At 45.1% G+C, this 14,780-nt stretch overlaps 1 protein-coding gene across 4 annotated transcripts in view; it reads right to left on the bottom strand.

The window, feature by feature from the left end:
* EPG5 (ectopic P-granules 5 autophagy tethering factor) overlaps positions 1 to 14,780 on the bottom strand; it is a 105,928-nt gene that overhangs the window by 51,415 nt on the left and 39,733 nt on the right. For 2 of the 4 annotated variants that reach the window (XM_045886788.2, XM_045886789.2), the window contains exons 15-23: positions 13,342 to 13,461; positions 12,433 to 12,692; positions 8,367 to 8,507; positions 6,525 to 6,669; positions 6,126 to 6,323; positions 5,634 to 5,744; positions 4,284 to 4,406; positions 3,216 to 3,382; positions 2,140 to 2,361 (exon numbers count right to left, since the gene is read on the bottom strand). In XM_045886788.2, coding sequence (XP_045742744.1) covers positions 2,140 to 2,361; positions 3,216 to 3,382; positions 4,284 to 4,406; positions 5,634 to 5,744; positions 6,126 to 6,323; positions 6,525 to 6,669; positions 8,367 to 8,507; positions 12,433 to 12,692; positions 13,342 to 13,461 — 1,487 coding nt within the window. The remainder of the gene's footprint in view (positions 1 to 2,139; positions 2,362 to 3,215; positions 3,383 to 4,283; positions 4,407 to 5,633; positions 5,745 to 6,125; positions 6,324 to 6,524; positions 6,670 to 8,366; positions 8,508 to 12,432; positions 12,693 to 13,341; positions 13,462 to 14,780) is intronic. The other 2 variants (XM_064577657.1, XM_064577658.1) reach the window with 2 other exon arrangements.

Genomic DNA, 14,780 nt, shown 5'->3' with positions numbered 1-14,780 from the left:
TAGACCTAAGATCTGAATTTGGAGTTTTTCCTTCCTGGGCAATCCAGTCACAGTGAGCCTCAATGGTTGGAAAAGTTTAAGTAACATTCCAGTAAACATATTTTCTCTCTTTCAGAGAAAACATTAAAAGCCATCTTAGGGGCACCTCGGTGGCTTAGTCAGTTAAGTGTCTGCCTTCAGCTCGGGTCATGATCCCAGGGTCCTGGGATCGAGCCCCGCATCAGGCTCCATGCTCGGCGGGAAGCCTGCTTCTCCCTCTCCCACCCCCCCTGCTTGTGTTTCCTCTCTCTATGTGTCTCTCTCTGCCAAATAAATAAATAAAATCTTAAAAAGAAAGAAAAAAAAAAAGCCATCTTAAACTTTCGCAACAGAAGAACCTGCCAGCTTTAGACTTAATGACGCCCTCCTGCTTCAAGGAATCACAAACAAAACTCAAAGTATGTGTATACCTTGTTCCCATTAACAAGGAATAAAACAAAGCCTGGCTAAAAAAAGAAAGAAAAAAATCTCCATTTTCCAGTAAAAATTTTTTTAAAAATTTAATGATGTTTCCTTTGTTTTTATAAGGAACACAGTCCAGTTAGCTAGGCTCACCAGTATTCCAAGCAGCTGTTTGCAGCAAAGGGAGGACTAGAGGAGTCCGTGGCTCAGGAACTGCTGGGTGGGGTCTGGGAGCTGGCACAGTTTGGCTTTGCTCAGTAACATGGAAAACTACCTCCCTTACCTCTGAGGCAGCCCGTGCAGGAAGAGGGACAGGACTCTGAGGCTCTCACACACAGAAGAGGACAGTGTGGAGTTCTCTTCCAGCTCCTGATTCAGTTAGATGGCTACTTAACGAACATGCCAAAGGAAGGGGGGGTTTACGAGAGGCAGAAGGGCACATCAAACTTTCTTGGCTGATCTAAATGTTCAAAGATTAAGCCTCCCCACTGTTAAACCTGGCTAAAAGTAAGTTTTCCTTCAAGCAAGATAAGGGGAGAAATCATCCCAGAGGCAGAAAGATAGCCCGCAGGGCTTTCAGGTCAAGCAAGCCTGAAGCCTCAGAGCTGGATCAAAACCCCGGGTTTCCTGACCAAGACATTCAGCATTCAGGGCTACTTATTAGAACCCATTTTTATTAAGTCTTATTTAGAAGACTAATACCTGGTTTATGGCAAGCATAAATGAAAGGTAAAGGACTAGTGTGAAACGGACCACACTTACTTCAGAGTTCTTAACCTTTGGAGAGATATCCATTTTATGCCTGATTTTAGAAGTGATTTTTTGGTTTGTTTTTTTTTTTAAAGATTTTATTTATTTATTTGAAAGAGAGAGAGAGAGCGCGAGAGAGGGAACACAGCAGGGGGAGTGGGAGAGGGAGAAGCAGGCTCCCCGCTGAGCAGGGAGCCCGATGCAGGGCTCGATCCCAGGACACTGGGATCATGACCTGAGCCAAAGGCAGATGCTTAACAACTGAGCCACCCAGGCGCCCCTTAGAAGTGGTTTTGGGGGATTACTAGAACCTACCCTACCCCAAGTAGATTCCAAGAGGTGTATGGACTTTGCTTAAAGAACCCTGCCTTGCTCATGAAGTTCCTTTAGAGAAGTTTCCTAGCAGGCTTTACTAGATGTTTACCTGCTGTGACCGACTGTTTTGGTTTCTGTTATTACATAGAGAAACAGAAGAGGACATCAGCCCCTCTAGCTTAAGACCTTCCATTCAGACTCCAGGCACCTGACAGAGCTATATCCAAAGTGCCAATTCCCTTCTCATGAGGAACACAGAGAAGAAGCATTACAAGATGCAAACCTAGGGACGCCTAGGTGGCTCAGTTGGTTAAGCAACTGCCTTCGGCTCGGGTCATGATCCTGGAGTCCCGGGATCGAGTCCCACATCTGGCTCCCTGCTCGGCAGGGAGTCTGCTTCTCCCTCTGATCCTCCCCCCTCTCATGCTCTCTCTCTCTCTCATTCTCTCTCTCAAATAAATAAAAATATTAAAAAAAAAAAAAAAGATGCAAACCTAGCCCAAACCACCCTCCCTATTCAATCTAACAGGGTTGAGAGAATGACATCTGGCAGTCTGTAGCACAAACAGGTGCTCCAGCAGAGTACCCGATGCTGCCAACGACAGCACAGAGGGCTAAATAACCATGCCCCACCTCACGAGCTCCGTGTGCAGCTCTGGTGAAGTCAGGTAGCCGGGGGTGCCAGCCTGGCTGGCAGGTGGCCTTTCACTGCCCTCTGCTGGAACGCGGAGGGCCTTGCTCGCAGCATGGTGGAAGTCTGCCACCTCCATCAGGCGCCTCTTCATTTCTTTCAACAAACTGATATGAGCAGGGCTTTGAAAAAACCTTCTTCCAATACAACCATCTATGGGTAACCTTAAAAAATACAAGCACAGATCACAAGATCAACACAAGATGCTCTTTCTATGTGGCACACAACTGCAATCAGTTAATTCAATGGCTATAAATATACCACATTAAATCAATACCTGTTATTTCTACCTCAGTGGTTGGTATGAGGCTCCAACAAGAGGGTGTGTATGAAAGCAGTTTTAAAAAGAATGCAATGCTACACAAATTTAAGATATTATCACGACTTAGCGGTACAGAATAAAGACAGTCTCTGCTCTAGAAGAAGTTGCAAGCTGGTAGAAAACAGAAGAGCCCAAGAACCAATATCTGTACGTTCTGAAGGACTGAGTTAAGGGAGTGAGGGTGAGCCAGGAATTGAGCTGGAGCCAGAGAACACGGTCAGTTAACAGTGAATGGGCAGTTCCAGCTGCCAGAGTCCCTTAATACCCAGGGGAAATGTTAGACACCCCCAGGCACAGCCCAAGGGCTGCCAGGCAGTGCCTGATCTTTGTCTACACCTGCTCTGGCCAGCACAAGTCCGCTTGGATGACCCCCACAACAGTCACACGAGCAGCCTGCTTGGGGCAGTTTCTCTCCCTTTGCAGCTCCAGGGGCTCTATGCTACACCTTGCCCAGCTCCAGGTGCTGTCCTCACCCCAGGGGGTATAGGGGATGGTAAAGAGAGAGCTGCCACAAGATACCCTAAACTCAAGAACTGTCTAGTCTAATAAATGTGAAACAGAGGGGCAGACTCCTAACCAGAGGCTAAAGAATGGTTCTAACTCACAGGCCACAGTGTGAGAACACAGAGCATGAGAGCAGAGTGCAAAGTAAAGAACAGGTTCAAGAGACACCTACAACAACACTGGGTACCATACCCATATTGCGGTCCTGGGCGATGAAGATACAGGAGGAAGAACTTCTGCCAAATGAGAGGCAGAAGAGGGTGATCAGAAGGTGTGACAAGGGCCTGGTGCGCCCAACGATAAATCAGCAGCCTCTGCAGGGATGGGACGATGGGGAGCTTCAGCTGGGCCTGGGCTTTCTACAAAAGAGGAGGGGCTTTGAGCAACCATGATATGATCACAGTTCCAGACAGTCAGCTCTTTCTAAATGATCCAAAAAAAACACTGAACATTTTGTTTTCATTCAGTAAGAAAAAAAAGTCCTATAAACCTTACTTTTCCAACCCACTAGCTGACACAAGGTTACTCCTTGGTAGCAAAACATGTGGGGCAGTTTTTTTTCTGTCAAAACATTTCATAAGCCCCCAGACTGGAATGTGTCTTACACATTTTACCTCATTTCCGTGCCTTTCCAGGCCTTTGCGCACAAAACGCCACAGTACAAGGGAGCAGAACGATAGGAAAATCAAGTCAATTTTACTGTCAAATGTTAGGAATCTCTTGAAAACTTAGATTTGAAAAGAACTGTCAAGAATGATAAACTCCTTGACAGGGTCTGAAATCCAAAATCCAACTCCCTATTAGGAGACCTTAAAATAGGTCTTTCATTCTAAAGCCTTATCCCAGTCTTTTTCTCATTCCATGAGCCTAAAGATCAGCTAGGGAGTTTTTAAAATAAATTCCTGGTCCCACTCCAGACTTAGAAACTCAGAATTTCAAAAGCTGGGGTCCGGGAATCTGATTTTTAACGAGCTCTCCAGGGGACTGATGCACAGACGCACATTGGAAATTGTTTTAAAACGAGGGCAAACCCCTCCACCCCTGCATGAACACAGACTTCAATCGTTAGGTTGTGACTCTTTATGCTAAATAAAGCTTGGAAAGGAAGTATACACTTCAATTATACAGTTTTAAGCACTGGTTTGGATGTTGTGCTTTCCAAGCATTTACATGAAAGAAAACGCAGAAGTTCAAAAGCTATTAGATGAATCCATCAATAAACCACCTTCTCCCACTCAAATGCAGAACTGCTTTTTGCACCTTCAGAGCTTGGTCAGGGGTAAAAGCTGAGTTTATCACCAATTCCCCTTCGACAACTCGACGGAGCTGGGAGTCTTCTTCAAAGATGGATTCCATGTTCAGTACTGTCCAGGCGAACCAGACCTACAAGGACAGCAGGTAAGAGTGAGGGGAATGAGCAGCTCACTCAGACCAAATCATCCCGACATTCTACAAATGCGCATCTCTTCTACCAGATATCTCAATCAACAAATATTTATGGTTCCCCGAATTAACAGAGTTCTTATACCTATCACTGTTCTTGTCACAGGTCCAAACTTAGATAAAACAAATCACTGAAAAATGCTAAATTCCCTCAGAAACGCCACTTCAGTAAAAGAAGACGTTTGTTCACACAATAATTATTTCTTGGGCAGGTTCCATAGGCACGAGGGACAGGAAAGAGGGCCAGATCTGAGCTCTGCCCTCAAGTTTTCCATCTCTTCGAGGAGACGAGACTAACGTTTAAGTAACTACAATGCGAAGCGAGAGGTGCTGAGCACGGAATCAGGAGTCAAGTGCTGTGGGAAGCTGGCGGAAGGAGCACAGGGCCACGGAGCGGGCATACCACAGACGACTCTGCATGGAGAATGGCCACGAAGGCGTGCCTGGTAAGAGGACCGGTGAGGCAGGGGCGGAGAGGCGGAAACACCAGGCACCCGTGTGGGTGACAGCAAGGAGTGTGTCACAGCTGGCTCACGAGAGGTTAAGAGGAAGAGCGGGGGCAAGACCGATGGGAGGCTGAAGGCTGTCACTACTGGTGGGAGGGATGAATCGGGGACATAATGTGACACACAACGTCAGACGGGGGTAAGAATGAAGAAAAGCTGCCGCTGCGGCTCATGGTGGTAAGAGCAGCCAACACCGAGTCCGCGCCGTGTGGCTGCACTGAGCACGGGGCTGAGTGCACTACATGCAGATGCAACCGTTACTCCATTCCACAGCAGAGGGAACTGAGGACAGAGAGGTAAGCAAGCCGCCCGAGGCACAGGGCTAACAAAGAGCAGACCGGGCCTGGGGCGGTCTAGCTCCAGCGTCCACTCTTAACCATGCTGCTGGGCAGGCCCTGCCATCAGGCACACCAGGCCCGACCCCGAGTTGTCGGACACTCTGCCAGCCACTTGGCTCCACGAAACCTCCGTTAACATCTCCGTGAAACAGAAGAGCAACAGCACCACCTCAGCAGAGAGCCACTGGGAGGGTTACGTGGAAAAGCATTCTAATACGCAGTAAGAGGGGCGCTACTTAAAGCTGGTAGCACTGTATCAGCATAGATGATAACAACATTAAAAGTTCGCGAAGATTACCAATGGGCCGCAGGGGCGCTCCTACCTGGGTGGGCGTGGCCAAGCCCTCCACGAAGGAAGGAGTGATGTTGCCAGCCACGATCCAGCTCACCAAAGAAGAGAGCAGACTCCGATCACAGTGGTAACCCAGAGCATTCTACACATGGGACAGGATGTGCAGCAGAGAGAAGAGGCTTTAAAAAAACCTTATCAAGAATATCAGCAATTATCTTCCTACAACAGTAGGTTCTGGTAAGACACGGATTTCACTGATTAGTCCCCCCCAGCAATGATAGTCACAGGCAGCGTGTTACAGCCAAATGCGATGAGCAAGCTCCTCCCGGGGGGGTCCTTTCCTTTGGCTTCCCTGGAGTCTACACTAGCAGAGACTATGGTTCCTGAGATAAGGCACCATCAAGACCAAGCTTTAAAAAGGCAGTACCCCAGAGTAGCACTGGGAACTGTGCATTTGGAGGAATGTTCTGAGAAGGCCACTATCTAGCCAATGACTGGAAGACAAATTCTCTAACAGGTTTACCTTATGTTGCTGGTAAAGTAATTTCTGCACACAGTCTTCCTGCATCAGCTGAAAAGCTGTTTTACACAACTGGTCCATGAGGAAGAGGATGGCTTGTTCTCGGTACCAAAGATGCTGGCTTATTAGAGCCTGAACCCAGAACTCCAACACGGCAACGGGGCCCACTTCATTGGGCTGCGTGCTTACAGATATGTGGGCCTATGGAGAAAGGTCTCAGGTGATGTGGAGGTAAGAGTCAGCCTCCCATTTTTAAAACACCAACAAATAAAAACCTCCACTACAAAGCCCAAATCTGCTGCCAAGTGCTTTGAAATGACCAACACTCAGCTGTGCTAACACCAGGGTGCTTGACTGGGAAGGTGGGCCGGTGTCTATGTAGGGGCTTCCTAGGGGCCTGACCTGGATCATGCTGTTGAGAAGCTTCACGTTGTCCCCATGGCTGGCTCCTGTCAGGTGCTGTGCCACCTTGTGGGTGACCTGCTGTGTGACACCCTGAAGGACACCACTGTCCAGGTGTAGGAACAGGAGGAGGTGTGACAGAAACCTGCCAAGAACATAGGACAACACACTTGACCTTCTAATCAGAAGTCAATAAAGTTTCCAGTGGCTAATTACTTACAAGGAAACAGAAAAATATTAAACTGGTCCCATTTGTAGACCAAAGCTCTTTTAGAGATTTCAACAATTCTTCAAGAATTTCAGAAAAATGAAGTTTTTGAATTTAAGGTGGGTTAAAAGGAATTCTATCTACCTGTAGAAGTATAGTGAACAGACAGATCCAAGACACACAAACACACACAAGTTAAAAAGCATTAGAGGAAAAACATCCCAAGCATCCCGTTTATCCCCTCCCCACTCCCTACTCTCACAAAAGCAGAGATGTTTAGAAAATCATCCCACAATCTGGTACTGCCTGTCAACTTCATACAAGGTGGTGTAAGGGGTGCGGGGGTGGAATCCCACCACAAATGGGGGGAGTGCCCTCAGTTCCCTGGGTGTACTGGCTCCTGCCTCTCTCCTGTCTCCTCTGCTTCTTCTGGGTCTTGTGCCTGAAACACTCCCCCACACCTAACCTGGCAAACTCCTATTCATTCCCAACATCTCATCTACAATGTCCTTTCCCCAGAAGACACTTCCTGACCCTTCCCTGCTATCTAAAATACACCTAACCCAGGGGCGCCCGGGTGGCTCAGTTGGTTAAGCGACTGCCTTCGGCTCAGGTCATGATCCTGGAGTCCCAGGATCGAGTCCCGCATCGGGCTCCCTGCTCGGCAGGGAACCTGCTTCTGCCTCTGACCCTCTCCCCTCTCATGTGCTCTCTCTCTCTCATTCTCTGTCTCAAATAAATAAATAAAATAAAATAAATAAATAAATAAAAAGAAATAAATAAATAAATAAATAAAATAAAATACACCTAACCCATGAAGCCTCCCCCAAACCCTCCCTCTGCACACCCTTGCCCAACCATCCACTGCCTTCCATCCCCCCCAGCAGGATGTGACAACCCAAATCATCTCTAGACATTACCAAATGTCCTCTGAGGCTCAAAATCACCCCCGGCTGAGAACTACCACTTTAGAATTACTTGACGTTATCACGAGCCTTTTTCCCAATCACATGAGCCAATATATACCCTTCTTGGTGAAACCAGTGTGCACTGGATTTTTATCATGTGTAATGGGGAATCTTGATTAATACTCCATTCTTAATTCCCTCCCTCCCCAAGCAGCTACTTCTTTTACTATAAATCCCATTTACTTTTACCCAGATGCAAATGCAACCTATAACACTACAGCATGGCCTTGCCAATAACACTTTGTAATTACCTCAAAAGTCTTGTTTCCTCAACAAGATTATGAGTATCTCATGTGATGAGCACCTTCCCATGTATCTTACCTGCTTGTAATAGTACAGACAATGAAAAGCAGTAGGTTTTACTACTGTTACAACGGCAAAGCCATTTGCTGCTCAATGTCAGAAACACTATTCCCAGGTTTCATGGAAACAACTACTCTCTCAAATACTAACAAGCTATAAGCAATCTAAAATTAAATGAGAAGAGGAAATATCTTTCATGAAAATAAAACTGGAATCATTTTAGGAGTTACTGTTCATCAACCTGCATTCTAAACTAGGCAGGAAGTTTTTTTGCCTCATAAAAAATACACTATGGAATCACATCATTCCCTATTTTACTTGAAAACACAGTGGTTGGTCCTCCCTGGGCTATACCCTACTTACTGCTCGTTCTTCAGAAGGTAATACTGGCCAGGGTAGAACAAAGGCAGGATCTTATCCAGGACATGAACCACTGTTCTCAAATGCCTCGACTGGACCAGAATTCCTAACAGTGAGATGCCTTCGGCACAGAACTTCTCAATGCTACGGAAAGAGACAAAGGCAATGAGCATTCAAGAAAATGATGTTCTTCCAATGAGCCATCAGCCTACTTGCTACCCAGATGATCTCAGGTCCCCAACACATGGTGTGCACAGCCAAACTTCACACAGAAATACCAGCACCAGAACTCGGGAAGTACAAAGAACTTAACAGTTCATCTGTATTTTCACTTTACAGATGAGAATGGTGAGGTATCATGCCCAAATTCACATAATTTCCTAGTGTAGGGCCAAAATGAGAACCCAGCTTTGCAAATTTCCAGTCCAGAACACTGGCCACTACCCCATTTTGCTTCCCAAATGGTGCTTCTTCGAAGAGCCATGGGGCTCTCATTGTCTGCGCATTTCCACAAGGTATTAGAGCAAAGAGAAGATTCAAAAGTGAGTTCACGCTGTTAGTATAAACTGGCGAAATTCTTCTGAAACCAATTTGCATAAAAATTGATTTATTCTTTGACTCACTTCAGAAAATCTATCTTTAAGAAATAATCTCAATGTGGAGAAAAATATGACATATGATCCATGTAAAGATGTACTTTTCAAAATTATTTAAAATCACAAACTCAGAGGCAAAAATGATATATGTAAATTTTGGGAAAATCCATTCAATGGGAATATTATTGCATCATTTAAAAATAATGCATATGAGGGGCACCTGGGTGGCTCAGTCGGTTAAGCATCTGGTTCTTAGTTTCAGCTCAGGTCACAATCTCAGGGTCGTGAGATCAAGCCCCACATGGGACTCCGTGCTCAGCATAGAGTCTCCCTAAGATTCTTTCCTTCACTCCCCCTTTGCTCCTGCCCCCCAAATAAAATAAATAAAATCTTTAAAAAGAATGCATATGATGTGCAAGGGCAACATGGAAAAATTCTACTACACTGATGCCGGGGGGAGAAAAAAAAACATAAAATGTTATACTTTTGATTACAACAACTAGTAAAAAAGAATCATATAGAAGGGAAAAAACAGGGGCGCCTGGGTGGCTCAGTCGTTAAGCGTCTGCCTTCAGCTCAGGTCATGATCCCAGGGTCCCGGGATCAAGCCCCACATTGGGCTCCCTGCTCAGCGGGAAGCCTGCTTCTCCCTCTCCCACTCCCCCTGCTTGTGTTCTCTCTCTCTCACTGTCTCTCTGTCAAATAATAAAATCTTTAAAAAAAAAAAAAGAAGGGAAAAAACACAGGTATGATATCACACCAAAATGTTCATTGTGCTGGAGAAGTAGAAGTAAGTGGCTCTTTCTCCCATCTTCCTACTTCTACAGTTTGATTATACTGCTTTAATTCTAGGGTGAAGAGGCGCCTGGGTGGCTCAGTTGGTTAAGTGACTGCCTTCGGCTCAGGTCATGATCCTGGAGTCCCGGGATCGAGTCCCGCATAGGGCTCCCTGCTCGGCGGGGAGTCTGCTTCTCCCTCTGACCCTCCTCCCTCTCATGCTCTCTGTCTCTCATTCTCTCTGTCTCAAATAAATAAATAAAATCTTTAAAAAAAAAAAAAAAATTCTAGGGTAAAAAGTCATTTCAAAAGATAAAAGTAATGATGCAAAGATTATACCACAGGGAGATGTTTATAATATTAGAATGAGAAACAAAGGATATACAAAATTATACATATGTTATAACTCTAAAAAACATCAAAGGAAAAAATACTGGATAAAAAGCAAACCGGAAAAGAAAAACCCAGTGTTTCATTAGGGTAAGAAAGATTCTGGGTGATTTCTCTGACTATTGTTCTCTGTTCTGTGTGATGTTATATTCATGTACAACTTATATCCCTGAATACTCTGTCCCCAACCCCAAGCACATTCATAAGATTGTTTTAAGTTAGTTCTAGTATATATACATCCCTGATGACCACGGTGGATGGAGTTCAGTCCACAAGAGAAACACTTTATTCTCACCTCCACTCCCGTTCGGGATGCAGTAATCAGCACCAAACAAATAGTTATGTTTGGAGAAGACCGATAGTAGTATCAGTGAATAAAGAGGTGCAGTCCCAGAACGAATACAAGACACGAGAGAAATCATGAAAGATTAAGTTCAGAGCACTACACTCAGAATCCACATGCCAGCCATTTGCTGAACAAGTTGAAAGTATTATCACACACTTAAGGCTCAACAAGTCAGTCCAGTACTATCATTATTCCCATTTTAGAGATGAGGAACCTGAGGTACAGGAAACTCGACCTAGCGAAGGACACTTGGGTTACTAGAAAAAAAGAAGAGTGCTTTCCAAAGCGCCTGTGTAACATCTCTCCTCGTCCTAGTGGATCAGTTCTACCCTCTTTCACCTGACTTTCAAATCTGTCCATCACACTTGGGCCCTACTCACCTACGTGGTCACCTCCGGTCACTCACGGGAAGCACGGGCTTCGGTCAGGAGTGCTTCCTCACCCCCCCACACACACACTCAGACACCTGCTGCTCCTTCCCGCATTCATGGAGTCAAACACCTACTAGTCCAAGCTGTGGAGATACACAGATGACAGGACAATGCCCTGCCGTCAAGGAGCACGCAGTGCACGAGGAGAGCAAGAGACACTATCACACTGCAATACAGTAAGGGTGCTGCTCGGAGTGCACACGTGCTGCGGGGGGACGGGGAGGGCAAGGCCCGTGGCTGAATTTTCCACACTGGGGGCACTAGTCACCTGGAGAGGGTGAGTGTCACCACTCTGCCCCCTAGCCTCGGATGCCTTCTCTACTTAAGACTCCTCTCCAAAGCTTCGCTCCTCTACGCAGGTATCCTGCCCTCATGATCTCTCCTTCCTTGAAATTCCTTCTGCTCATACTTTTGAGTGGTTCCCAATCCAGGCTGTACATCAGAATAATCTGGAGAACTGGCCCCCAGACCAATTATATCTGGATTCTCGCCCTCTTTTCCGTAGCTTTAGAATCACTCCGAACAGGACTCTAAAGAGCAGCAAGGGTGGAGAAGCACCGCTCTACAAACCTCATCCGGCCCACAATCACATCTTTAGCGCTGCCCACTACCTTCTGTCAACCAGCTCCACTAAACTGTCAATAACCTGAAGGCAGCTAACTAACAGTTCCATGTCTCTCCCACTTCAGAGCACAAGGCCGAACACAAACAGCTGATAGGACACCCAGCATCCCACTGAAAATACATGTAATGCGAAACAAGATGTTGACATTGGGATGCTAAAGAAGTATTACAGTGAGTCTAAAATGCAAGAACCAGAAGCATGTAGGTGAAAGAGATTTTAGAAAAACAGATAGGCTAGAAAAAATTAATACATCGTAGGAAAATGATCTTTTCCAAAACAAAAAACAAAAAAAACGATTTTTAACCAACTAAGAACTCATCCATTTACTTACGGGACCAGCTACAGCTGTCAGCACTAGGGATGAAATGGGAACACAAGACAAACATGGTTCCTGAGGTTAGGACCTCACAGACGATCCCTGAGAAGACTGAACAGACAACTACAACACAGTGTGGCAAATGCTCCAGTGGAAGAAATAGCGACAGCTCTGGGCTCATGCCAAAGAAGCATGTGACCTGATCAGGCATTTCTTTCCCCTGGGCAGATTTAGCCCTTTAGTGGAGAAGCCTGAGTTGGGCTGCCATCACTTTAAACAAAATTCAATACAGATGACCAATTCTTTTTATGTGATCTCTATTCCAAGAAAGAGAAAACACCTACTGCTGACATGAACATTCCACTCTGGGGCACAGATATACTCTCTCCATAATGTATGAGGTACAAATCTGTCTTATATGAATTTGGGCAGCATTTCCCCTGGAGAAACCATTAATAAGGCTTATGATTTGGTCCTGATCACCATTAGATAGGTTTGATGGAGGCCTCAGACCTTGGGGTGTGAAAAACGAGATCTAGAATCACTGACTGAGGTTCAGCGACCCTAGGGGCTCAGCCCACACTGTACCTGTGGCCCACGGTGGTCATAGCTAAAGCCAGGTAACAGCCGATGGGCATGCCCGCCTTAACAGCCTTCAAGAGAGGATGAAACGTGGGTGACTCTGTCATGTCAGGCACAGTGCTGGAGAAGGGAACAGTTGGACAATTCTGCTGTATTCCATAATCATTTTTGTGCAGTTTTAACCTCAAGATCAAGTTCCAGGCCCACTGGTTAAATGAGGTCTCAGGTGTCTCTCCATATCGAACAATACTGGCCAAATATGAAACCTAAAACAATTATTTATTTTAAAACCACAATTAGTCACATACAAATTAAATCAGTAAGCTCACCCGCCCATTTCCTTCTGTGATCGACAACATCCTCAAAAGAGAGGACATACTACTTACCAGTACTCAAGTGTTTACAGCACTCAATTAAAGCAATTTCTCACAACTACCACTTCTGCTTACTTGCTAGTCACTTTGTGAACCTGATCTGAGTCAGTGCAAGCAAAGGAGCAATAATACAAAGGTTGGTACACAACAAATGGTGTCATGATAGGTACGTTTTAACAACCAGCTGGAGCGTGGGAGATCATTTACAGGGTTTGTCAATTTTGGTAGTGTAAAAACTCCCACCATGGTCAGGTGCAAGCTACAAACAGGTTAACAACCTGGTTTGCAAAGCTCCTGAAAATTCAGTCCGTTCTCCTGAGCCAGGACATGCCAGCTCCAGCTTCCACTGAATTCTACAACACTGAAATGGTCATATGTAAGCTACTTCTCAAAGAAAAATCTTTATCCAACCACAGAATTCAATTTCAGGATCTTAAATTGCCAGAAATGGTCTTAGGCAATCTAAGGGTAAATACTGTAACTTTATCCACCCGGGCCACTTACAAAAAAGATGTTCTCAGTATAGAGGAAAAGGAAATACCTGCTTCATACTTTCAGAAAGAAGCCCGGCATATGGCTTCTGTGCAAGGTATTTCTGGTACGCTTCAAGAATCATTAAAGCCACTTCAGCATGGACTGCTTGATCCAGATGAAGGGTACCCTTTCAAAGAGAAAAATAATCACAAACAAGCCACCTTGATTTTTTTTTTTTTTAACATGCCCTTGAACAAAAAGACTAGGAAAAATAGTAAAAAAGGATCTTGGATGTAGAACTTAAGCATTCCAAAAATGACATCCCCTAACAATTAAGTTATAAAATGACAACAGGAAAAAACCCTGAAATCTTAAAGAACCATTAATTGCACTTAGATAGGTTTGAATCTGACTCATCTTGGACCCCAGGTATATCTTTGAATGTAACTCCCCCACCCTAGAAGCTCTATAAAGTCTTTGGGTTACAATTTTAAGGGCATTGCCACAAACCGGGAAATTGTTCAAGTATTATTAAACAGGAAAATATTTAATAAATTAAGTCTATATTCCCTTTCATTATTCTATCATCAGTGAAAATATAGAAGATACTCAACAACACAGGGCACCCGGGTGGTTCAGTCAGTTAAGCGTCTTACTCTTGATTTCGGCTCAAGTCATGATCTCAGGGTCTCTGCTTCAGATTCTCTCTTCCTCTCCCTCTATCCACTGCCCCACACCACCCCCCATCACACACGTGTGCACTCTCTAAATAAATAAATAAATAATAAATAAACCTTAAAAAAAAAGATAACACAGATAAAATATTCCTTCAGGAGCTTGAAGTTGCCTATCGAATTTCCCATCCAATCTTCCTTTGCAACCTGAAGAAATACATTTCTTAATCCTTTAACGGAAGATGACTTTCCTAATGAAGGATCGTGGAGACTCTCACAGGGAAGTCTTCACACAGCCAGCTGGGAGAGGAAGGGCTGAGGGGAGGGGGGTTCTACTCACAAATCAGAGAACGTGAAGATGAAAATTAGCCCCCTATAGCTCTCACCCATCAGCACTGGAGTGGGAGAAGCTCCAAATGGACCCAGGGGCAGACCCAGGTGGCTAGGGACACCCAGGGAGAAAAGCTGCCTGGTTCCAGTTTTCTCATCTGTACAACAGGGGTCAAGTACATGGAAACCTCACAAGACGGCTATGAGGACTAAATGATTTGCTGAGAATAAAAGCTGGCAGACAGAGAGGGCTGAGTTCTCTCCCATTTTCCCTGTATAATACCAAAACATTTTGATCTAGGAGCTAACTAATAAGGTCTAGGGTAAAGAGGAAGGAAAGTTTTTTGTTGTTTTTTTTTTAAAGATTTTATTTATTTATTTGACAGAGACACAGCGAGAGAGGGAACACAGCAGGGGGAGTGGAAGAGGGAGAAGCAGGCTTCCCGCTGAACACAGAGCCCGATGCGGGGCTCGATCCCAGGACCCTGGGATCATGACCTGA

This window comes from Mirounga angustirostris, unplaced genomic scaffold (genome assembly GCF_029215605.1).
Source record: "Mirounga angustirostris isolate CCGP_5_RB_7025 unplaced genomic scaffold, mMirAng1.0.hap1 SCAF_14, whole genome shotgun sequence".
In the NCBI taxonomy this organism is placed as follows: Eukaryota; Metazoa; Chordata; class Mammalia; order Carnivora; family Phocidae; genus Mirounga; species Mirounga angustirostris.
The sequence above is the reverse complement of the archived record's forward strand: the minus strand, read 5'-3'. Positions and strand labels throughout refer to the sequence as shown.